At 46.3% G+C, this 24,925-nt stretch overlaps 1 protein-coding gene across 3 annotated transcripts in view; it reads right to left on the bottom strand.

The window, feature by feature from the left end:
* The window catches only part of LOC104911952 (uncharacterized), a 29,311-nt gene extending 4,704 nt beyond the window's left edge, over positions 1–24,607 (bottom strand). Inside the window, exons 1-7 of one of the 3 annotated variants that reach the window (XM_085230074.1) lie at positions 24,291–24,607; positions 14,630–15,483; positions 8,804–8,965; positions 5,576–5,762; positions 4,478–4,620; positions 3,309–3,335; positions 1,732–1,850 (exon numbers count right to left, since the gene is read on the bottom strand). In XM_085230074.1, the coding sequence (XP_085086200.1) occupies positions 1,732–1,850; positions 3,309–3,335; positions 4,478–4,620; positions 5,576–5,762; positions 8,804–8,965; positions 14,630–15,483; positions 24,291–24,339 (1,541 nt within the window). In that variant the 5' untranslated portion in view covers positions 24,340–24,607. The other 2 variants (XM_085230073.1, XM_010714416.4) reach the window with 2 other exon arrangements.
* Between the last annotated feature and the right edge of the window lie 318 nt (positions 24,608–24,925).

The following is a 24,925-nucleotide window of genomic DNA, read 5'->3' as shown; positions in this document are numbered from 1 at the left end:
GTGCCTGCATGCACAAACAGGATCAGGTGCCAGGACAAACATGTTTCATAAATTGTAACAAAGACAGTGACTTTAAATGCTGAGACTATCAGGGCTTCAGTGCTTATGTTGCCAAGAGCTGCAGGCAAGTGAGAGTTTTTTTGCTTTGTTATCATGGTACTGCTGCAGGAGGGGCCTGGCTTTCTGTCCAGCAGCATTTGCAGAGCTGTCGCTGACTTACTGAGGTTCAGTGTTTTATTTTAAATGAGCCAGAGGGTAGCCAGGTACCTAAAATGCCCTAAGAGCAATGTGCCCAGCTTTCTAAGCATCAGCAAAAAGCCCAAAGTCAATGCATTGCTATTGCAGGATGTGTGCTAGAGAGAGAGGCTGAGAGCAAATACGGATAGGGCAGGTGAACAAAGTTGGAAAGCAGAAGAGGGAATGGAGAGACTTCAGGGGCATGGAGTATGGGCAAGGGGTCTATGCCCATATGTAAGAGAAAGCCATTTATTTATCAGCTACAGGAAGCAGCCTGGGAAAATCAGCATGCCAGGTCTCTGGGGCTGCCCAGTTTCAGTCAGGTAAAAGTCATCCCTTTGGCATCTCATTCTGCAGCCTTTTCTATGTGTTTTAGTTGTCCTACATACATGAAAAAGTAGCTCTGTTAGGATCTGTTGGGATGGCCTTTCAGTAGAAGAAAACGAATTTACTTAGGCTGTAATTCTCATCCAGGGAGTGCTGGCAGCATCCTCAGTGCAGCACAGAAAAGACTGTGGGGGGTGGCAGAGACAGCACTTTTCTGAAGCCCACATGGGGTCTCATTTTTTTTCATTTTTAGAGGGCAGGTTCACAAGAGTTTGTATGTTTTCCCCAGCTGGTTTGCCATCTATTTTAGATGGAACTGTTTGATCTCTTTCTGTTTGTGGTCCTTTCAGTTTCACAAACAATAGGAGGAAGCTTGCCTGTTACCGTGTGTTTGGGCCCCAACTAAGCTTCTCCCAGCTGGAAAAATCAGTCCATGAACTACAGAGAGTTTTCTCCAGCTGTAATTACAAATTTTCCAGTTCCCTTGTACATCTTGTAAGGTAGGTACAGTCTATCAGAGGAAACAATAGGATGTTCCTGAGTGGTTAAACAACTGCTGTTTCCCTACCCTTGCCCCCTTGAAAACCCAAAGAGGGCTTAAACACATCTGAGCTGTTCCCCTCGAGGTTACCAAGACCTCAGCTGAAAAAACACAGGGAGATGCCCAGCTCCATGTAATACTCCTGCTTTGGTAAGATACCCAGACTCTTCCTGTTACCTGCTTATAGACACAAACACCACAAATCCACCAGACCAGCTGGGAGGACTTGGCAGGGATGCAGAGAGGATCTGCGCAATGGGTGTTGTTATCACCTTGGATAGAGAGTGCTGCTTACCACAGCTCAGACAGCAGGCTGTAGCCTGCCTGGCAAACTCACCTAAGGGATCAGCACAGATCTCTTAATAGATGTAGTAGTTACTCACTGGAGTGGCCCTTGCTAGTGATGACTGGGTAGGCACCTCCTTAGGGACCCCAATGTTTTTGTTATTTTCACATAGGTAACATTATCCAGTGGGGATTTTAGAGCACCTGGGCAAAGGACTGTGCTGGCCAGGATGCTCTTACGGAAGAAAGAAGGTAAGGAGGGTCTTCGCTCAGAAAAATGTTCTCTAGTCACCACCAGCTGCACCAGCACTAAGTGAAACCCTCCTGCAGCTCTGCCTTACCTGTACAACTGTGGGCAGGATCTCTTCAGAGCAGCAGAGGACAGCCCCAGCTTGCTTTGGTTTCTCAGCCTTGTCTTCCTCATAAGATCTCTCACTCTCCCCCAGGCATGGCTCTCACCCTAGGGAGAAAAAGAAGCTATAACTGGGACCAGAGGTTGATTTCTGGCAGACCTCATCTGGCCAGCATACGATACTCTGGGGTACTCCAGGTTGGTAGGAAGAGGGGAGCTTCCCACTCAGAATACATCCCAAAATAAAGGGATAAAGAACTGATATAGGTCTATGACTCTGCCACAGTTGTGCGTACAGTGCTAACTGTTTTGTGCTGCTTTGTTTTGGACGCATAGGAAGAGCCTTGGTTTTAGTTAAATCTAGCACTTCCCTGGTGAGTGCTGAGTAGCTGCCTAAAGACCTGTTGCACCTCATTGTTACACTGTCCTAAAGGAAAAGAGAAGTGGTTTGTTTTTCTACGACTTACCTGCACTCATTGCGGAGGGGGGAGGGAGGCTTTACACAGCAAGCTACCCAAAAAAGCAGCTTGACTCTCTTTGCCTTTTTATTAGGCCAGGTGCATTGGTATCTGCCCTTCTCAAGGTGTCATTTTTTTGTGGCCCATGAATTGGAAGGCACCGAGCCTTTGTCTCTCTGTCACATTCACAGGCTGCAGCTGTTGAGTGCTTTCATTTGAAATGCTAATGATGGTTATCAGGTCAGGGAGTCTCCTGAGGTCCTCCCTGATGTTTGCTGTCTTAGGATGGTCTCATTTAGACTTATTAACTTGGAAGAAAAAGGTATAAAAAATGTTTTTTTTTTTTTCCTATGTTGTTTTAAATTTCCTAAAATAATGGCTGGAAAACCTTGGGAGCAGAGGGAAAAGATCATGACCAGGGGTAGAAATGTTGCTGACTCTTATTTTGGTGAAATTCTCAGAACCACTGCCACATTTTGGGCCTTATCCTGAGCTGCCATCCCACAGTGCCACCGGCGTAGTACGTGCTCCAGCACAGCTCCGTGAGCCAGGGCCATCTTGGCAGCATGACCTGGCAGCTGCCAAAGCAGAACCTATTGCTGTAATTCTTGAAGCTCTGCTAAATTTCCACTTCAAAACATCAGATGAGGTCATGGGCTCAGCTGAAAACTGCAGCGTTTTCTGTGCTATTGAATTAATTGCCTGTAAGTGAGACTGTTTACTCATGGAAATATCAAACCTTTGTGTTTCTTACTAGGATTAATGTGTGCTGCAGCAGAGTTCTGAAGGCCTCAGCAGCTCTGCACTGTGGGAAGGCAGTCCCTGGCTGTGCCAGAGGTGTCCCAGAAGAGCCAGCACTGTTAATGCCACAAAGGCTGAGCAGTTGCCTTTTCCTGAAAGCTAGCTAGCTACTGCCTATTGTGGGAGTGGGAGAACAATGGAACAAATGCAGTAAGTCATAAAAATAGCAGATGTGATCTGTTACTTTGGCAGAAAACTCCGGGGGTCAGCAAATCTCTTTTTCTATGTAAAATGCTGTGTGCTTTGGGAGCTAGGTGCATGGCAGTGCAGATACAAGCAAAATACATTCCACAAAGGCAGTACTTACCGAGCAGTTCTTGCTGGTGTCCAGACCCTAAAAGCAAAGAAAAATAGACTCGTAAGTACTTTGACAGTGAGACCATCTCAGAGAGCTGGGAACAAGCTGGACACTGTTCTCAGCTCTGCCCTGACTTCACCCTCTTAATCTCTTTATGGTTCTGCCTTTTACATATGGATGATAATCCCTTCTTTCCTTTTCTTTTTGCCTCTTTTTTTAATTCAGACTGCCAGTTCACACACCTATAGCATCTGGAATGGTGTGGGAGGATTCCCATACAGCTCCTGCAGCTGTAGAAGGTAAAGGGGCATTACATGCCTGCAGTACCAAATACAGGAGTGATTATACTAAGATGTGGTTTAGGAAGACTGCGCTAGGATTTGGTTTAAGAAGTGTGGATCTCAGTTCTGCTGTGCTGTGAAATAAGTAATCAGGGCCTCCCATGCACTTAAAATAATGTTCATGTCCAGAACTTTGCTAGACACGGGTCACAGCACTGAGCATCTTTCAGGATATGTCCCTGACAGTCTTTATGGAGTTCATGCAACCAATTTGCAACTTTACGTGGAAATTTCATGAGAAAGTCTTTCCCGTGAGAGACTCACTCCTTCCTCCTTCCTGTGGGGCTGGGAATACTCTGATTAGAGCCCCTGCACTGGTATTTCAGCACTTCTGATCCCCCTTGGAACAGTAAAGTGCTGAGGCAGCCACAAACAATGGGAGAGAGAGGGAGAGGAAAAGCATTCGTTGCAGCTTCCTTGGAATTCAGTGATAGGGCTTCCCTGAAACAAGCTTTGAGGTCTGATGTATTACACAGATATGCTGCCAGTCTGGCAATAAGCTACAGGCTGACCCACTGAAATTGTTATTTGCAGTAACAAACGTGCTTGCTTTAATCTCGCTGACAGTAGTAGTGAAGAACTGACTTCATGCATCAAACTCTTTGGAGTTGGTACACACTAGGTACCTGCTCCCTTCTTGCCATGTTGGCATACTGTCTTTGTTTGAGACTGGGACCAGAAGCATACAGAGCACACTTTCCTGCATGCCCCAGCCCTGGTGGGAAGCAGACAGTGTGGGCTTGTTCTCCCAGTGCCTGACTTTGTATTTGCCTGAGCAGAACTCCCTGCTTCCCGCACAGATCCCACGCGGAGCCTGGCACCAGGTTTATCACTCACCTTTCTGGCTGCAGGATCCTTTGCCTGTCTTTCGGCCATGCCACCACCTTCTCTGAACTCATTTTCCTTGTTCCTATTGTTCGACAACTTCCTGAGCCCTGCTGTTGGATGGCTGTTTCCTGATTCTGGGTATCTCTCACTTCCTGCAATGAAATGCAGGGACTTATATTTGTACTTACATTTCTAAGTAGTGTTCTGGTAGGAATGCCTGTGAACAGTGCTGCCAGCAACAGGATGAGTCCTCTTAGGGCTTAATGACTGACTGAAAACTTTTTGTCTTCATGCCACAACTTGGTGAAAGTAAGGTAAATGATCCAAGCTAGTGCCTGACTGGGGCAAACTTTCTGTTGGCTTTCTCATGGTCTTATTTTCCTCTCAACTTTGCTCTGAAACTGCTAATAAAGAGAGTTTCTTAGTTTTAGCACTAGAGGGCCCAAAGGCCATTTATACAGTCCTGCTAGAAGCTGTGTTGAAGTTCTGTGTTTCACAGGGCTGAACTTGAAGGTTTGAAATAAACCTTCAAGTTTATTTCAAATTTAGTGTGGTGGTTCACATATAACATTTTATCTAGGCTTTTCAGCTGGCTTTACATGAGTAGGCTGGGCCCAGTCATTCTCAGCCTTCTGGAAAAGTTGGTCTCTGGACCAAGCTTTGCAGCTGGGGTTTATTTCCTCTTGGTCTACTGAGTGTGTCATCCTCCAGGAATGTGTTCTGTGCCTGCATGAGAGGGCAGGAGACTAATAGCAGGCATAAAGCTTCCCACCTTAGATAAAACTATATCATGGCTGGGAAGATTTTAAAGCCACGTGGAGGAGCTATACTAATGGACTTGTTCAGGTTTCCAGAAGAGAGAGAGACATTTTGATAATATATTTGGCCCAACCTCTGTAGCCAGACTATAGTGGGCAAGAAATCTAACTTCATGCATGTGAAGGAGCAAGTGTTCAGGGTATTTCAAAATGCATCTTTTAATGGTACAAAACCTTAGTTAGCTGGCACCTTCCTATCTGCCTGTTCTAGGGAAAAGGGAGTTGCTGGTCAACTTGTCTCACCAAGGGGTGACAAATGGGAGGGCAGTTTAGGGGCAGCCAAACTCACCGCGGTAGCTGCTGAGCTTGTCGGTGTTTGCTCCTATTTCTGGGATGATTGAAAGATCAGAAGGGTTTCCAGTCTGAACCAAGAGGCTATGAGGTCTGCTCCTCCCTGCCAAAAATGTCTTCATGTCTTGGTACGAGTTGAGGAACACGCTGGCAGCTCCACAGGAGCAATGCTGCATGAGGTACTCCTACACCAGACAAGAGAAAATATGCAGACTGTGAGGCTGCAGCAGCTCAAGGTAATGTGGCAGTGTGAAGGCGCAGACAGATTGCGAGCATTCCAGCCCTGGGATGCTCAGCCTTGTCCCGAGACCTGACAGGACCCAGATAAGGGATTTACTTCTCTGTAAGGCTGAGCAATCTAGAGTAGCAATGCAGATTTCTTTTCATGGATTCATTAGTGCTTGACTTGAACTACTTGGTGTTCAGCAGCTTTTGGGGTTGTTTCCCAGAAGGAGTTGAAGACAATTTCTAAACACAGAGCTGCTCAGCCAAGGCAGTTGTGTAAATAAACATCCATTATAACAGACTCACATTTTATGATAATCTTATTTGTTTTGGACCATGCACAGACAACAATATCTTGTACTTTCATTGATGGGAGGCCATAACTTGCTAACGTGTTACCAAACACTCCCCATATGTGGTGCTTTGCTGTAGCTAGTACAGTGAGAGAGGAAGCCTTTCAACCTTGCGATTGACAATCTTAATGTAACATCTCATTTGGATATGTTTCACATGGCACTTTGCAGTACCTGAGCCTTTGGGGGTGCTTTGAAAAGCTGATGAAATATGTTGCTTTTTACCCAGGGCATTGACAATCCTTTGTAAAGCAAAGGACATGAAATAACTGTTCCCTATGCTCCTCAGTATCAAGCCTCTGCCACAGGTGTGTTTGGGAGGTCTTTTGGTAAGTACAGAGGTCATTAAGATGGTGAGATCTAATGGGATCGCAGTAAAGGCAGAGAAGGATACCTCCTCTTTATTAGGATCCATGATTCTTCTGCCAAAAACTGTGTTTTGCATCTGCATGGTGTTTTGCAAAACATTAACAGCTTCTCTGGGCATGACATGTTTAGAAGAGTTGTGACAAGGGTTTCTCAAATTCTCAAAGGGTCTTCAAGCATTCTATCTGGCAAAGGCTTGTCCTGTGAGCTGCAGAGTGCTATCAGCATTCTATGCATAAGCTTCCTAGTGCTTTGTGGAATAAATACAGCTCTATCAAATTCAGGAACCAGCATCAGCTAAATTCTTCTGGAAATGTCATCAGTCTCTGTGGGGTTGCATCTACAGCTCTCAAGAGCAGCAATGGGAGCACATATATCTCCCCAGAAACATCTCCTTATAGCCCCCTAACCCATTTCTATGCTGGGGGCTATGACTTTCCTTGACATGGAAACCTTTCTGTGTTCACAGTCTGCTTTGAGAGTGAATGTGGTTTGGCAAGTAGCTTTAATATGCCCCCTCAAAAAGTCACGTGGACATCAACTGCTATGTCCCATGGCAAATAGTGGTAGTAGTGTTTCTCTTCTATATTCTTAGAGAGAGAGAGAGAGGGCTTGTGGGACCAAAGAGGATAATAATGGAGAATTACTTGGATGTAGGAGATGCAGGCACCACAGTAATATACTGGGAGAGCATTCAGTTTTATAGATCACGTTGCAAGTGCTGAGTGTTACAACTGGGAGTGCAGTTCCCCCCAGAATATCACCGGACATATGCAGGCAAGAAGGCTGTGTTGAGAGACCTTGGTAAATACTGTGAAGACCAGTTTCAAATATTTACATAAATGCACAGGGCCTTTCATTTTAATGGGAGCTGGAGGATGGGGCACATACACTAGATGATGATTTGACCCTGTATTTGCAGCTTGTAAGGGTTGCTTTGGGCAATGACTCAGTTGTAGAGCTTCAGGAAACGTGCTAACAATTCCCAGGCTCTATGTAGGAGGCTGCATTCCTCTGAGTGTGAGAGATGAGTACATGGAAATGACGAGCCTCCCTGCTCTGCAACCTGACTCACAACTTGGCTTCAGCTCTGAGAAGGAGCTGGTCACCTACTGCAGATGCAGTCCCAGCAGGTGGGAGAGCAGTACCAGGGGAGGAATGACGGTGTCGGAGGAATGAAAGACTCATCACAGCGTGGTGGGAAGAAATAGCTGAGTGTGACAGACCCTTTGCGTTCCTTTGGGGGTGATAAAATAAATGAAAGGGGAGAAAGGGAAGGGAGGCGAAAAGGTGGAAAGCTGGTATGGTGGCCAAAGAAAAGGAACTGAGAAAAAGAGGTGGCGCAGAGCTGAACAAAGTGTTCAGGGTCTGAGAGCATACTGTGTGGGAGGAAGCTGAAATGATTTGAAAATTTAAATCAAATTCCACAGCTAGCTCTGGCTGATTTAAAAAAAAAAAAAAAAAAAAAAAAAAAAAATTAATGAAAGAAAAGACAGATGGGAGCACTAAGATGTTTCACATCATAAATTCTGAGTTCTTTACAGAGAGTGGTGAAGTGCTAGAACAGACTTTCCAGAGACGTTGCAGATGCCCCATCCCTAGAGGTGTTCAAAGCCAGATTAGATGGGGCCCTGGGCAGCCTGGTCCAGTATTAAATGGGGAGGTTGGTGGGCCTGCATGTGGCAGGGGGGTTGGGGATTCATGATCCTTGAGGTCCCTTCCAACCCTGGCCATTCAGTGATTCTGTGATTCTTCCTTTGGTAGCTCAGCAGAGCAGAAAGAGAAAACAAAAAAAAACAAGCATGGATGTTGGGCAGTGGTACTCTCTTCCATTGTGTCTATTTTGTGGTAAATTCTGGTATTTCAACAACATGAAAATAGAAGAGAAAGAACGAACTTGCAATTCAAAACATGTGATTGCTACAGAGGTCTGTGAAAGTGTTTTGTTTTGATAACACTGTCAGAGGGAGATGCATTCTTGGGGCATTTTTGACTGCAGAGAAATGAAAGCTACCAACAGAGTTGGCCATGGCATGAGGTCACTTACAGAAGCAAGTAAATGGTAGTTAGGGCATCTGGGAAACAAAATTGGATAAGAAGAGAAATCTAAGCCCACCCCAAGAGAAGCTGAGCTCACCATGGAGGGCAAGGGCTCCCTAAAGAACAGAGCACCCAGCCCAGATGGTCAAGTAAAATTAGCATCATCCCTCAGATGGGCTGGAGACTTCCCATATGGGCCTTGAGTATATCATTTAATGAAAGATTCTATGCTGTCTGCTTACCTCTTTTATCTGGCTCATTTTCTGTTCTTTCTGTAAGCTGCAGACTTGCTTTTGGAGCCGCAGGTTGTGCTCCTGCAGCTGCCCAATCTTCTCAATCAGTTGGCAAATGTGTTCCAGGTATCCCAGACCAGATCCCAGGGCTTTGCGGTTCCCTTGGTTCACCTGCAATGACAAAATAGCCTGAGCCACAGATGGCAGAGCAACCCTTACTGGGAGCCCAGCCTGCTCTTTGCAGCCACATGTACCTGAATCATTCTGCATCTTGTGAACAGCATCTTCCCACTTTAGAAGACCCCTGCTGCCATTTTCTCAGATATTAAGGAAGTCTGCTGGCCCAAGCTTGCAGTATAGCTTTGTCAGGATGTTCTGTAAATGTGGCATCAAATGGTCTTAAAATGCTTTTATCAGAGCACGGACAAAAATGATCAGTACTGGAGAGAAACTTTGCAATGCTGTGAGTTTTACTGTGCTGTAGTTCTTTCAGAATGACGAGTTGCCCATTTGGAAATGTGTGCTTTCAGCTTGGTCTCTTTGGAGCTGAGCTCAAGGCACAGCAGCTGCCTGGGGACCAGGCGCTAGGAGGTGGTGTGATTTTTGATGAAAAGGATTGCCTGTGTGCTGTCCGTGAGCAGATGTTTGCAGTGTTTGTGCATCAGCAGAAGAGCATGGGCCATGAGCAGGCTGTACTGCTGCTCTCTTCCCGCCCGGGACCTGCAGTGTCTCCCCATGCCCAGCCTGCAGCCACTGCCCCATGGCTTCCCCCCAGATGCAGTGCTCACAAATGCATGCAGAGGCTCTCTTCCACCTTGGCGCTGCCTGCTGCTGTGCATCTGATATCAGTAAGTAAAATAAGCCCCGATCTTTACAAAAGCGGCACTGTAAGTTTACCTTACTTCAAAAAAAAAAAAAAGCTCCCTCTACAAAAGCAGGAAGCCTACTCTGTCTCCTTTCCCACAACAATCTACGTTTTTGGGGAAATGCCAGCCTTAGGACTCTTCCTGTCTTTTCATTATGTCAGAAAGCTCATGGTGTGTTCAAAAATAATCAGCATTAGGATTTACTTCTTTTTAAACAAATGATGATACAATGTTGTTTATAAATAGGCGTTATTATGTCCAGATGTTTTTGTGTCTGAAGTTGGGACAGAGGTCACATGAAATGGTATGAAAATCCACGGTGACTCCCAGTCCATTGGCCTTCCTGAGTTTTGTGTCCCTCTCGGCAGCACCCAGAGGAGAAGTGGCAGGACAGAGGTCACTCATCCCAAAAGAAAAGAGGGAAAAGGGGTAGAGCACTTGCTCCAGGCCTTGGAGCAAGAGGGATTCACCCTTGTGGAGGAACTAAACCACATCGGATATGATATACTGGAGGATCTCATTCCACAGCCATCCCTCAGAGAGTGCTCAGATCAGGAACTTTGGGCTATTGAATAGCGAATTAATTTGTGTTTTGTTGCCGTGATCCCAGCAGGTGCAAATGAGTGAGAAGGCAACCAACCAGGCAGAGCCTGCAGTGCTTGCCCACGCCTGCAGAGCCAACCATCTCAGTAGGAAGCACACAAGAGTAAGAGTTTTGAAGGGAGCACTTCAGCTTTCGTGCCCTGCCATGAGGCCCATTTGTGGTAGGATTGCTCAGATATGGCGGGCATTCAATACAGAAAGTTTGTGTAACTTGGCAGATTGCCCCCAAAAATGTTTGCTCAGAGAGGGCCTCTCCAGGGACCCTTCCAGGACTTTTTTTTCCATGGACTGGAAACACCTACACATCCCTCACTATCTTCTGGCTGTGCTGCATGCAGTACAGAACCTGCTCTGTCACATATTGGTATAAATATTTTCCTCTCAACACCTATCAGAGTTTTATGCTTGAAGTTGTGGGGGAGCAACCACAGGAAAACTGCAAACATTTTCCAGGAGGAGTCTCTTTCTGTCTGTCCTCTCAGATGAAGCTTCCCAAAACATTCATCTCACGGGTCTGAAATGTTTCCCATTCCCCACTGGGGATTGCTAAATAGTACTCGAACAAAAGCCATGCACCTATTTTTGGGTGCATAAAACCTGTGTTTCTGAATAGAAAGATGCAGAGGATCGAGTAGAACTTTTACTAATCAGAAGGTTAGAATAGGAAAGTAAGTACATAATGTATAAATTGTGCCAGCTTTTTCTTTCTGGCATGTCAGACAGAAAGACTTTCTCAGGAAGAAGAAAAGGATGCCAAGGTCTCAGCCCCACTGTGCCGAGTTGCTCCCACTAACAATTTGACCATGTGGATTGAAGGGAAACTGGAGTGAGATCTCTGCCTTTGAGAGTGCTCAACTGACTAGGTTTTGGGGATGGGTTTTCAGCAGGTATGTAGCCCTGTTCAGTTGGCAATAAATCCTCACAGTTCTGCTAGCTCACAAATTCCTTGGGAAGCCTAAAAATACAAGATCAATGCCTGCACTGGGAACTTCAGCTCTTATCTAGAGCTCTCTGGTCAATATTTTGGCTGGTGTAAAATCATACTTTTCCTCTGAAGTCACTGGAGTTGCCCTGTCTTATTGCACTACTGAGGTATGAAGGCCAGTGGGAGCTGCAAGACAGATAGTTGTTTATCAGACTCTTTGCTTCCCCCCATTTTGAGTAGAACAGTGCCCTATCCTTGCAGAAATCCCCATCCACTCTCCTCCACCCCATCAGCATGGCAAGCAAGGATGGAGCATGGGGCCTGTACAAAGGCAAAGGAATGTAATCACACGCTGCACATCATGGGCTTGGAGTGACTGATTGGTGACGCCATAGGCAGAGCGGGAAACATTTGTCAATGGGAGCTGACAGCACCCTGAGGCTTGTGAATAACAGGAAAGTGAGGGATCACGCTGTATATTTCTGATCACTCCACCCTGATGTCCACGAGTGGTTGCACTGCTGATAGCTTCTGGTTTCCTGCGCGCGGCACGCACAGGCTATGGGCAGAGCATCACAGCCTGCCCTATCCTTCCCCTCAGTCTTTCTCCTCTCCACTGACAAGTAGTTTGACTTCTTCGGACAAGAATAATTAGTGCTGTGTGACTAAAGGTCTTTTTTTTTTTTCATTTAATGATGACAACGTTCCCTCCCTCTCTCTTCTTGTAGGGGCCTGGGCTGACTTTAAATGTAAACTTTATGGAGCGTGAGGAAGTGTTTGCAAAGCAAAAGCATCAAAAGCTAAGTATCTTCAAACTGACCTAAAACATTTAATTTGGCTTAAAAGGAAATGCTTTTATTTAGGCTTCAAAGTTCTTTCTCTTGTTGTTTAACAGCTTCCACCCTCTTTCATCTTTTTAAATGTAGGCAAATTTCAAAATAACGCCAGTTCAAAACAGAAGATCAGAACACTTTGTTTAAGAAATGCCAGACTGAAATGATGTGATGTATATTTTCAACCAAAACCATTCACCAAATGAATCCAAAGCATCAAAACATTTGGTCCTTTCTAGTCCCTCTTTTCCACCACTTTCCCTCACGTTTCTCAGAAGCAGCCTCAGCAGTGAGACTGGAGGATATCAAGTCCTCATCCAGGGCTGCATCCTTGCTTGGTGGTAAGCTCAGAGCCACTGGCAATACCACAGCCAACTGGGCTGGGGAAACTCCAAGTGAATTAGGAATTAATTGGAAGGGGCATGTTCTTTGCCAAGCAGAGTGGGATTTCCATGTACTGGCCTGTTGTCTTTCAGATGACACTGACTGTGTTTCCAGAGATGTCAAGCCTGGCGTGGTCTCGGGGACACAGACAAGAATTGGCTTCTAAGTCACATTTCAGACAGGTGACAGGAGCATGTGAAAACTCCAGTGAGCATGGAGGTAGGGCCTCAGCTGGGGCAAACCAAGATGCATCCATCAGTTGTACGGATAAATCACTGTCTGGATCACACACTGTCCTGCCTGCACTGCATGACAGTGAGGATGGGACAACATTGTGCAGGTTTAGCGAGGGCACAAAGCTCTGTCATTGCTGTCCTCATGCTCTGAGGATCAAATACAACAGCAGCCCTGGTCTGTTGTTGCCCCAGCTAGCCTGGGCGCTGCTGGCATCCCAGCAGTTAGCAGAGTGCTGATCCTGAGATAGAGCAGCCTGGAGGTGCTCTGTGATGGGGGGCAGGCTTCCCCAGTGTCCAGGTCACAGCTGTATTTGTACAGCTCCAAAAACAAACACAGAGAAATGCTCTGGGGCACAGAGCTTTAGCACTCAGCCAGTGAGGATATTAAAAAGGAGGGGAGATAAGCCACAAAGAGCTTCATTTCCTTTTCAACCTCTTTCTAATTTATTCTCTTGTTTATTTAAATGCTCTGCTATGGGAAACTGAGGCTCAGCTTCACAAAGAATTTAAAGGAATTTCATGGGCAGCCAAAGCTGTCAGACAAGATCAAGCTGGCTGCAAACCCTCCAGAGCTACAGAGAATTTAGGTAACTTTATAAAAAGTCTCCTTGTATTCAAAGTCTGCTGCTCCAATCCTTTCTGAACTCCCAGCCAAAAGGCCAGGCCACTATCTGGAAACCGTCAAAGTCACTCACCTCGCAAAAATGTGTGAGGTGGCTCTAGTGAGGAAAAGGACACTCCATTTGATCGTGATTTGCTTGTGCTGCCCAGATGTGAATATTAAGAGCAGTGGTTCCTGAGCTATGGGGCCATCTATGACCTTCCTCGCTGTTTGGGGAGGTCTGGTTGGGGAGAGGATGGCCAGTCTGTGCCTGGCCAGGGAGGTCACGGTGAAATATGCTTGTTATATGCACAGCATGTGTCTCTTGGCTCCCTCCTGCCTCCCTTTTCCAATTGATCACTGTTATCCAGATAGGAAGCCACACGTGGACACACCATGGCAACACAGCCCCACATTCTGATGATATAAGCAGCATCCTCAGGCCTGGTGTGTGACATCAGATGACTGACTCTCTGGAGTCTCCAACAGGCACTGCTCTTGGGCTCCAGCTATCAGAATTACTTTTTAAAGGGATCCAAACACCTTGTACCTTCTGAAAAACCCCCAACATGCACTGTTTGGTGATCTTTGGTACTTAGCCTGCCTTCTCCTTTCCTTCTGCCTACTGAGCTCTCTGTTCTGGCTCTCACTCAGGTATTAACTCGCAGTGAGAGTTTACTTTTTGTCACTAGCTCCTGGAAGCCACAATGGCAGGCAGGTTCATAATCTGTCAGCGTGTCTGTGTAGGCTCCAGGCAAAGCTCTGGCCTGAACACTTCCCAGCGTTCAGTGTGGAACAGGTGCTCAGGCAGCTTTTTATTCTCCTGTTCATTACACAGTGTACCCAGCAATGGGAAAGGAGTGAGTTTGAAGTAGCACAAGTTGCTGAAAAAAATTACTTCTTTGCAATTAAGTCAGTCTCTGGACACAAGAATTTCCATCACAGCTGTTCCAGTAAAATAAAATGGAAGCTCTCAGCAAAGATTTGGATTTGTCCATTAATTTGCTGTTCACTCACTACTTGAGAACTGGCTCTTGAGCCAGATCCAGGCCTGGGCAGAATAACTGCCCCTCAGACAAGTTTTCTCCAAACTTTGGAGCCTCAACAGCCAGCCAGTTGTTCCCAGAAACAGGAATAACCTGACTTTGAAACCGTGTTCTGCTCCCACCCCAACTATCAGATGTGGTGTGGCTCTGCAGGATTACTTACTTCACAGTTTTCATTTTAAGAACAGACATAAGAACATCCTCTAATGTAAAGCTTTTTGAAATGAACCTTACTGTTAGTTCAAATGTCTCATAATTTGTTATGGACAGCAGAACTGAGAACTTTACTGAGATATTTAGACAAGCTTAGCTATACGATACAGTTTAGGTGCCTTTCTTACCTCACTCAGTCTACAGCATTCATTCATGTATTCGTCCAGACTGTCACTTGTGGGGTACTTCTTCAGCTGATGTCCATGGAGGTGAAGGTCTTGTGTACTGCCAAAGGGCTCCGTGTAATTGTCAGCAATTGTTTTTGGCTCCTCTATGGGAATCGGAGTGGGAAGAGTGCTCTCTGTGGGGGGGTTCGTCTCTGGGGATGGTTCTTTTTCCAGAGATTGCCTATCACTCTGGTCAAAATGTTCATCAGGATTTTCTCCTTCCTGAGGAACACTGAAGTCTTCAAGGGAAGGCGTGGGAATCTGCACAACATCTGACTCCTGGCTATAGAGCTCATCTTTCTTTTCACTCTCCACACCTTTGTGGCCAACCTTCCTGGCACGCTCTTTACATGCTCTCATTATCAGGTGGTCAATTTCTGGAGAAGATGAGGTGCTAAGCACACCTGAGTCACAAAATGAGTCTCTGCTGTGAAGCACAAAGCTCTTCTCTGAACCTGTTGGCGTGGATGGAGAGTTAGCCCCGCTTGGCAGTTCAACTCCCGAGTCCTCAGATTCAAATTTGGAGAACCTGTGAAGGCGGCACTTGGACTCAAAGCTGCTGAGGTCAGGCAGCGTGGCTACATAATCTGTGCCTACTGGGGCTTCTGCATAGTCTGTGTCTGCTGTTATGGCTGCGGCATTTGGACATCCCTGGCAGTCCTGTGGGAAGTTTGTGCTGGGGAGACTGGGCTCCTCAGTACGGCTAGCATCAGCAGGAGCCTCTGGTACTAGCCCTGGGTTCTGAATTCCTTCATTACTCAGTATCTTCATATGTGTTAGCACTACTTTGTCCTCAGCAGGTGGACTCTTCTTACCTGTGTAAAGGAAAACAAGCAGAAGGTCACAAGAGACTGCAAACTCAATCTAATCTATAGCCCATTGCCTGAGGAATGTGAATGGAAAGCTGTCTGCAGTAATACTGTAGAATGGGGCAGCCCTGGCCCGGTTTGTTTTTCTTGAGCTATATACAGCTTTCTTGTAGACTTTGCTACAACAAAAGTATTGTGTTTCACAGACCTGAAGTCCTTCTGGGGGATCATAAATGCACACAGAGTTCTGAGTTAGTAGGTAGGTAGAAAACAATATAGGTAGTCAGATGATTTTTTTTTTTTTTGTCATTAATTGCAAACAGACGCAGGGAAGCACAAGATAGACATTAATTTCCTGATTAAATGTATTCTGAAGCAGTAGGAAAAAAAAAAAAAGACAAAACCAAATCTATTTCTGCAGATTTGAATGAATTTCTGGTTGCAACAAGTAATTTGCAAACTGTTTGTTTAGCAGTGCTCTGCACATGTACAGATGATGAAAAGCAAGTACTGATAGGAAAAGTAAACGAGGCACTATAGATCTTTCTCACTCTCTGTATGGTGTTAGTTCTGAAGTCATTTCTAAATGAACTCTTTCCTTCCTTATAAAGAGAAAGGATGTGGGAGTAGCCTTGTTCATTAGTTTTTGCACGTGAACAAAGAGGACTTATTTTCACATTGTGATTATCTCACACAGTGATGCGGATTAAGTGTAGAACAGTCTCTGGGTGAAAGGCTGATCTGCACAAGCTGGAGATCTGCCCCAGGTTTTCTTACTGCTTTTCTGGATCTCACATTTCAGAGTGCAATTTTGCTTCACTCTGGTGTCTGCTATGAGAGGTAGCATGAATGCTGAAGCACAGAACTTCAGTTTCTTTGATACTTTCTCCTTTATTACTTTGTGACCCAGGGCACCTCGGAGGGCTACCATGCACACACTTGAGAATGTCTTACTTCCTCCTTCATTTCCAGTAATTCCCCTCTGTTGCTTTCCTTCCTTTTCACCAAACCCACAGCTGCTTCAGAAACTCATGCCTGGCAGTGTGGCAGTCTGTAAGCAGGTAAAAGAGGTGAGGACCCCCAACTGGAGGCAGTGAGGAGAGCTCTGCAGGGCAGCCTTCCTTCATTGCAACCCAGAAAAATCCCTGTTTCCGAAGTAACCCGTTTTCCAGCCTTCCCTCCTCTAGCTTGCTTTCTGCAATGTCTGCAGACAAGGGAGAATTTTACTCATTAATGCCAGGCTAGCAATTATGTGAGTCAATTTCTACTTTATTTAAATATTCCTTTTATTTGATCTTAAGAATTTCTCAGGACACAACTGAAACATGCCCTTCACTGCTCATAGGCAGCCACAGATTTAATATTTTACATTGGATTTTCAAAGGGGCTGAGAGTGATGAAGGATCATATCTGATGGGATTTCTTTGGGACTTTCTATGGGTGTGTAGTGCTTTTAAGCCCATACAAAAGACCTTGTTTATCCAATACAGACTTGCACTCACCTCCCTTGGCAGCATTCTCAGGCATCTCTCCACTGCAAAGAGCTGCATCTGAGACAGCACCAGCCTGCCAGCCACACTACACCAGCACACTGCTGTGATGGGTAGCCAGAAAAAGACATTGCCCATGGAAAAGCTACAGAAAGCTCATCAGGAGCTACTGCACTGGGCTGGGTAACAGGGCACCTCCTTTTGGGGTGAGTATAGTGGACTCTGAGCTGAGGACAAGGAGTGAGCAAAAACAACAGCAGTAAGGAGGACCTTGGTGCCAGGTCCTGGAGGGAGGTGCTGGAGCTGAGCCGTTACTGTTTTAGAGTGAAAAGCAACTGCTCGCTCAGCTGCCAGCACCTCTCTGCAGCCAGAGGCAGGGTGCAGAATCTTCTTGAAAAATAAAAGGCTTGCAGGCCCTTCGGATGCCATCATTGCCCCTTGTGGCACAACATTCACTAAGAGTCAGGAGTAAAGCATTTGCTGTGTGGTGTTTTCTTTTTAAGAAGAAATAATGTAGCTGTCATTCCTGCCAGGAATCACTGTATGCAGTAGCAGACCATTCCCAGAGACACTGACTGCCTTCACTTATTAATCATGCCATGCTTTCATTTGATTGGAGATCCTCTCGCTGTCTTTCAATCAGCCTTTTTTTTCTTGCTTAACCGGTTCACTGTGGCCTGCACAAATATTTCTTTGTCTGATATCAGGAAGCAGCATATTAACATGAGGTCTTGCTACTTACAGAAGATATTAGATGCTGTAATCCGTATCATCTGTGACTACCATGTGGTACTACAAAGTTTGATGAGGGCATAAAGAAACTAAAAAGAAATTAAACTCCTGACACTCAATGAGAAGGTCCCCTCGATACCACCAGCTCCAGAGCTGAGAAAGTTCTGCGGACAACACGGTGCCTTGCTTTTCCCATCCTGTAGTCCCTATAATATGAACCAGTTTCACAACAGTTTCTTATTTATCTGGTGTGGGTTGCAAACTATCAGTCCTGGCACTGACAGGTCCAGTAACCACAGTGTTAGAACATTTCTGAGTTATGCTCCCAGGCCCTTATGATAATGATGCAAAACGTTGTCTTGCACCATGTGCTCAGAATGGATGCAAAAGATGGCTGGATTTTGCAAGACATTTAAGCAGCTGATCCTCATTCATTCAGTGATACTTTCCTATGGTCAGTGAGGTCAGCTGTGCAACAGCGAAGACATCATCCATGATTAAAGTAGCAGCCTGAAACTCAAGTTCTTGCTTCACCTCTCTTAAGGAATAGTGTCCTTTATTAACTGGGTTATAGAGTCTACCTCATGGGCCTCCCAAAGCGTAGATTGTTTCTGCTACAGATCCTGAAAGAAGCATACAAAAGTGCTCAGCTCTTTCAAATGCCTTGCCAACAAACACCAGAAAGGTGCAATTAATGTTCACCTGTGCAACTGAAAAAAAAAAAAAGGCCCTCAGCTGCTATAAATTAACCCATTAACGAGGGTCTTAGTAAGGTTGTATCAGGTGCTTTGAGCTGAGGGTCTTGATTGTAAGTGCTTTATACAATAGCAAGCAGCAAACAACACAAAGCTGGGAAGGCGGCCTCCTGCTGGGTGTTGGTGGAGCGTGCTGCAGGGCTAGAGTTACAGAGCTGTGCAGCGTTTTGAAAGAAGGTGTGAAGCACTTCAGAGAACAGAGGGGCAGCATTAAGGCTGGTGCTGGAGGCCAGCCAGGTTTGATGCTGACTGCTCCCTGGGAAAACAGCCAGGGCTTCTTTTTGTTTTTGTTTCCCTTGCCCTGGGTTGGTTTTCCACACCCCAGAAGGGGTGTGTGTAAGGTACCAGAAGATGCTGCTTTCAAACACGTGGCTGAGGTGCTGGTGTGGTAACGCTACGGGGAATAGAGCTGTGTGTGTGCTTAGAAATGATATGGCTTCCTGCAGTACCTTTGGCAACATTGCCAAAGCAGCACCCAGGCCAAATGTTGTCTCAGGTGAACTTGTGCTGTTTTCTTAGTAGCCCTCTCAAGGGGTTATATGGCTCTGTAATTGCACCAAGAGATAAACAGGATTCCCTGGGTTGTAGTGTAAACCAGTAGCTGACAGTGACTGATGAAGTATAACCTTGGGCAAGTTGCTGGGTTTCCTGCAATGGAAGAGCTGGAGGATAAGGCTAGTTCCCACCTAATGAGGAGGTGGTAACAGTGCACTACCCAATATTTGCAAGTAATTGGTAGGGAGAGAAAGGAACCGGTGTATCTCAGCTGAATCTCTTGAATGTTATTTTTCTATATTTCCAAATTGCTTTCTAGGATACTCCTCTGGCAGATAGCAAAGCCTAGCAGAGAAGTTTAAATCCTCACATCTGCTGCTGTTCTGAGGCTTTCCTTTCCTTGGAAGTTTAAGTCCAAGTGCATTTTTCCTGTTTCACAATAACCAGCAGCTGCCAGGGCACAGCCTAGTACATTAATACAGACAATTCTGACCTAAGGAAGGAGGATGAGTGTCCAAGCATGAAAGTGCTTTCAAGCATTTTCTTTAACCCAAGTAAGTTTTGTACAAGAGAAACACTCACACAACAATCCAAAAAAGGGCAATCCCAGCCCTGCCCAGACTGAGCTCCTGCAAAAGCCCCCACCCTTCTACTAAACAGCCTTTATTTAAATCCCCATACTCTAAAGCATTTGAAGTCCAGGTCACATCCAGTCTCTTATGATCTGTGTATTGGTCTCTGATGTACTGACTTGAGTATTGCATCACAGCATTATCTGGTTAATAAAAGGACTGGAGGTGGAAGAGACATTAGAGTGCTGCCAGTGGCAGCATGGAGCTTCCTGAGGAGCTGATGTTGTGCAAATGCAGTACTTGATACGGTGTTGCCCTGTGCTGCTCTCCTCCCTTATGGTCTGTGTCCATCTATCTTCTCAAAACGTTTATTCTGATTTGCTTGGCAAGGGGAGAATCAGTTTTAAATGTGCATAATGACTGATCTAGCTGGAGCCAAGCTTTCTTTATCTCAATTGGCCATTGTGTTGCAAGTGATAGCAGCCTGAGAGCCACCAGAGCCCTCTGTTTAGCCCCAGAAATGCTGCAAGGTTCACATGCGCCATGAAGCTGTCTGCTCCAAGTGGTGCTAGCAGGATTATTGGGGTGGCAATCCCAGGCAGAAGCATGAGGTGAGCAGTCCTGAGATGCTCAGGTGCCTGTTTCTACTACATGACCCTTGGCACTTTCTGGACTTGTGCCCAGAAGGCTGGTAGTCCCCAGCTGTAGTGTGCCACAGGAACAGAGCATCGGGAATAGAGAGAGCATCACCAGTGGCTTGGATTATTGGAACAGCAAGGATTTTGCACAGACAACCTTCCAAGGGAGGCTGAAATCAAATCACACCACCATGCCCTGAGCACAGGACAAAGATGTGCCTGTGAAACCCCATAGAAAATCTTTTGGAACCACGCAGCTTGCATGGTGACCCATCTCTGGCTCCAATTGTGCTAAAGGTTCAATTCTGTGATGGAGTTAGGTCTCCAAGTGCAGTAAGAAGTGATCACCCTATACAGACTTGTAGAGAGTCACAAGGCAGCAGTGACTAGTGAGCTGGAGTCACTCTCATGACCTAGAAGCAAAAGGCTGCCTCTCCCACTCAGTCCTTGCATTCCCTCATTTTCCTTCCTTCCTTTAAAAAAAATAAAATCCCCCTCTAGTTCTGTTGCCTCTGTGTTCCCTACCACTGCTGGCTGCACAGCTCAGGTGGCATTTCCCTTTCACTGCAGAAATTTTTTTTCCTTGCCGATGATGAGGTCTCAATTTCCCAGCATTTAAGAGAAAAGGGTCACTTCCTTTCTGAAACAATAGGCATTTTTTGCTGCTGACTCTTCCACCATGTGTTCTAGGGGTTAGGTTGGATTGTCACCTACTTCTCAGTGCTGGCCCTGCTGCAGGGTGCACAGGGGCTATTACTTTTGTAGCTTGGTAATGGTTGTCCTGTACCTTGCACAGTCTTATGGGTACAGAGGGCTGTCACACAGATGAGCCCCCTGTGGTTTCCTATGCAGTTAAGACAATTCTGAACCTGGGAAATTCTGGGGAAGCTTATGGAGGTCTTCTGGTCTCAGTGTACCAGTTACAGCCTCTACCTATAAGGGCAGCTTTTTTGGGGAGTGAGAAGGAAGAGATTGTGAGAGGAAAACTCGTATTTGCAGAGGAATGCATTTCCATGCGGTAACTGGATGTTTGCATGATAGACCTGTTTCTTAGAATTTGCCTTTATATTCATCTAGAGAACTGAAATGCATGTATGTATATATACAGCTGATTCATTTGAAATGCTGGATGCAAAGGAAAAAGCATAACAAAGCTGAGATCTTGGACAGTCTTCGAACAGAAAATTCTTGGATTGATCTGGAGTGTTCCCCGGTCTCACTGTCGTTTGTGTCTGAAGTCCCTCTGGATTATAATTTGCTAATACAATGTGATAATTCCTCTGGATGATGGTTTGGTAATCTTGTGTGACCTAAAAGGTTATGGACAACCTCAGAGCTGCAGCAGGTAATGATAATTCTATGTAGAATAAATGCTGAGAGAAAGATAACAGGGTTCAAGGACTCTGAGGAGGCATCAGCACTTCAATATGTATGTTTTAGTAGAGAAAGAGATAATTATAGTTGTTTTCAAGCATTTGAGGTGCAATGGGAGGGAGATGGATTGTTTACTGATGGATATAGTTGGAAAACCATTTCCTCTTTAGTTTACCCAAGTAGAGAGGCCACTTGACACTTTTATTGCTTGCTTCTATTCATTCCAAGTGACCAGTGAAGATTTTTTGAAACAGAGCGACAGGTCTGATAAATGAGTGACCTTTGGCAGAAAGTCCTGCGGCACAGCAGGTTCCCATACACCACCTGGTTCATCGGGTGCTTGTATGGGCTGGCACCTCACCTTACTCATAGCACCAGCTAAAGAGCATCACCCCCCTCATCACTGACTTTTGCACCCTTAGAGCTGTGACAACCACAGTATGTCCTGTGTCCCTTCATGTAGGAGTGCAATGGAGGGAGCGCAGGCCAGAGTCCTTTACAGCAACATTTTGTGTAATTATTTTTAACTCTGTATTTCAAGAACAGCTGAGTATAACAGCAATCAAACTAGTTATCTAACATGCAGCATGCTAATGTGTCTGAGCAGAAAATGAAAACACCCTGGCAAAACTGCTTAATCTAGAAGTTACTTCCCTTGCTCATCTGATTTGCAGGCTACCTCATATCGTAAGGTATATTCAGCTAGAAATGTGCAGGGAGACAGGAGGCCCTTTGCAGAGATGGAACTTGCCCCCCAGGGATGACAGGTATGCAGTAATTCAGGTTTTATTGCCTATAATAAGCTTGGATAAACAGTTGTTCAATAGCTCTATGGACTGAAGCCATTAAGACCCCAATGCTTCTGCTGAAGTCAAAAGAACTCATGAATTATGTCAGAAAGGTCGCTGGGGCTATTAACCTGTTCTTCGTGGGCAGTCATTTCTGTCCCAAGACAAAACCTTGGAGAGCTGCTTCAGCTCCAACAATGAAGCAGCAGACAAGCATAATGTACTGAAGAGTACGTCGGAAATCTTACATGGTGGCAACGTGGGTGGTGAAGACTCCTTATTTTATCGCTCTCCTTGGGGCTGGAGATCATAGACTCATTAAAGTTGGGAAAGACCACTAAGATCATCTAGTCCAATCATCAACCCACCTTGACCATGCCCACTAGCCATGTCCCTCAGTGCCACATCTCCATGTTTCTTGAACACCTCCATGGACTGTGACTCCACCACCTCCCTGAGCAGCCTGTGCCAGTACACTGCTACTCCTTCTGAGAAGAAATCTTTCCTAATCTCCATCCCGACTTCCCCTGAAATGATGATGAGGAGATGTGCAAACTTCTGCAGCTGCATTAGACTGAACTTGCTGATATGAGATCCTTCCACCTGTTACAACAGCTTTTCAAAAAAGGGAGTCAGATCCAGCCTATACCTCTGCTACTGAGCAGCACCTCTAAAAATGTTGTTTGCTTTGTATTCTGCCTTGGGAGCTGCATTTGGAATGCAACTTCATAGTCCCTGCTGCAGAGCTTGCAAGTTCTTGGCAAATTCTTGACTCTTTCTGCATGAAGCTGGGGCCCAAACCAGGATGCAAATAATACTTGATGCTTCTTTTCAGATGATGTGACTAGGAAGTGCCCTCACTGTTCCTAGCTGAGCCTCTTTTAATTCCTCTGTGCCCTGTGTGGTAAGTCTGTTCCCACCACCAGGACCTTCGCCTACAGGCTTGCTCTATGTCGCTTTGAGGAAACAAGTTTGTGGCCAAATAATGCACAGAGAAGGAAAAAAAGTAGTTTCCACTATTCTGTAAAAATGTACGTTTTCAAACATTTTCCTCATCTTGTGGTGATGCTGGTATGCTCCAGCAGCAGCACTGATCAGCTTTCTGCTAAAGCCAGCCCTCCGCATTGAGGTGATGCCCACTGGCCCCAGAGCTCAGTGTGCAGGTGGGAGGTGAAGACCCCTGGAAGCAGAATCACTCCAGTGCAGCGTCTTGCACGATACACTTAAACTCTGGAAATGTGTTTGCAGCCACCTCTGTGCCAAGCAAATGGAACCCGTGCAGTGATGTTAGTGTAGATGAAATTCACAGGCCGTGTTTCCAGCTGAGGGGCACTCTGAAGTGCAAAGGGGATACTGCTGCCTGGACTCGCAGTCTCAAAGCCTGCTGAATTGCTGCAGGGATAAAACGTACCCAACCACGCGTGCCTGAAACAAGCAGACTAAGAGCATACCAGCTTACAGCCTCACTGCCCGCCTCACCTCGTCTATACTGAGCAGAAAGGAGCGAGCAAAACCTCTCGGAGCCGCGATAATGGAATGGGGATGCGCCAGCCCCGAAAGCGAGGAGATGCCCGTCTCCGGCACGGCGGCAGTCACGCAGACCTGCTCTGCCTCACGTCCGTGCGAAGCCACAACAATACCCGCGGAGATAAAAGCGCGCACAGTCTCTACAGATGCTAATCCCCTCTTTCACCGCGAGCGGTTTGCCCCCGCGACCCCGCAGCCCGCTCGAGTCAGCGGTTCTCCCATCTCTCCCGCTCCCTCCCGAGCCTCTTTCAGAGGGGCAGCGAAGCGGGTTCCGCAGCCCGGGCCGCTCGCTGCCGCCTTACCTGCGTGGGGACAGAGGCAGCCGGAGAGCAGCGAGCGCAGCATCGGGCCGGGAGCGGGGCGGGCCGGGCCGGGCAGCCCTAAGTACCCTTAGGAAAGGAGGAGCGGGGCCGGGGGTGTGCCGCGGGGCGGCCGGGCTCACCTCTCTTCCAGGGCGCTCCCAGGGGAAAGCTCCGGTGCCAGGCGAACATCCCGGCGGCAGCGCGACTCAGCGCCGGGGGGGCATCGCCGCCGGGCGCTCCCAGCGCTGCTGCGCGTCCTCTGGGCCGGGTTAGGGCATGGCAGGGCGCGGAACTGCGCGGGCTGCGGAGAGGCGCGCGGGCGGCCAGCGGCGGCTTATAAAGGGAGCAGCCCTGAGGAATGCATCTCCCTCGACTGATAAGCCGAGATGACTGGAGGGGTTTGAACTACCTTCGCAACCCCCAGAGGAGGGAGGGGGAAGAACTTTAAAAAAAAAAAAAAAAAAAGACGGGAAAGCAGAAAAAGAAAAATATTTCAGCACTTGCATAATGTCAATAAACAACCCCCCTCTCAAGTGGCAGGAAAGGAAAGGCTGGAATGCTTTGGGTGGGGAGGAGAGAGCAGAGTGGGTCTTTTCCTTTCTTTTCATTTTTCCTTTCTTTTTCATTTTATTTTCCTTTATTTTCTTTTTCCTTCTTTTTATTTCCCATTTTTAAACCTTTCATTTTTTTCATTTCTTTTTATTTATTTTTTCCTTTTACCTTTCTCTCTCTTTTTTTTTTTTTCTCTCCTTTTCCTCCTTCCTTTCCTCTTTTC

Source organism: Meleagris gallopavo, chromosome 8, assembly GCF_905368555.1.
Source record: "Meleagris gallopavo chromosome 8, MGAL_WU_HG_1.1, whole genome shotgun sequence".
Taxonomy (NCBI): Eukaryota; Metazoa; Chordata; class Aves; order Galliformes; family Phasianidae; genus Meleagris; species Meleagris gallopavo.
The sequence above is the reverse complement of the archived record's forward strand: the minus strand, read 5'-3'. Positions and strand labels throughout refer to the sequence as shown.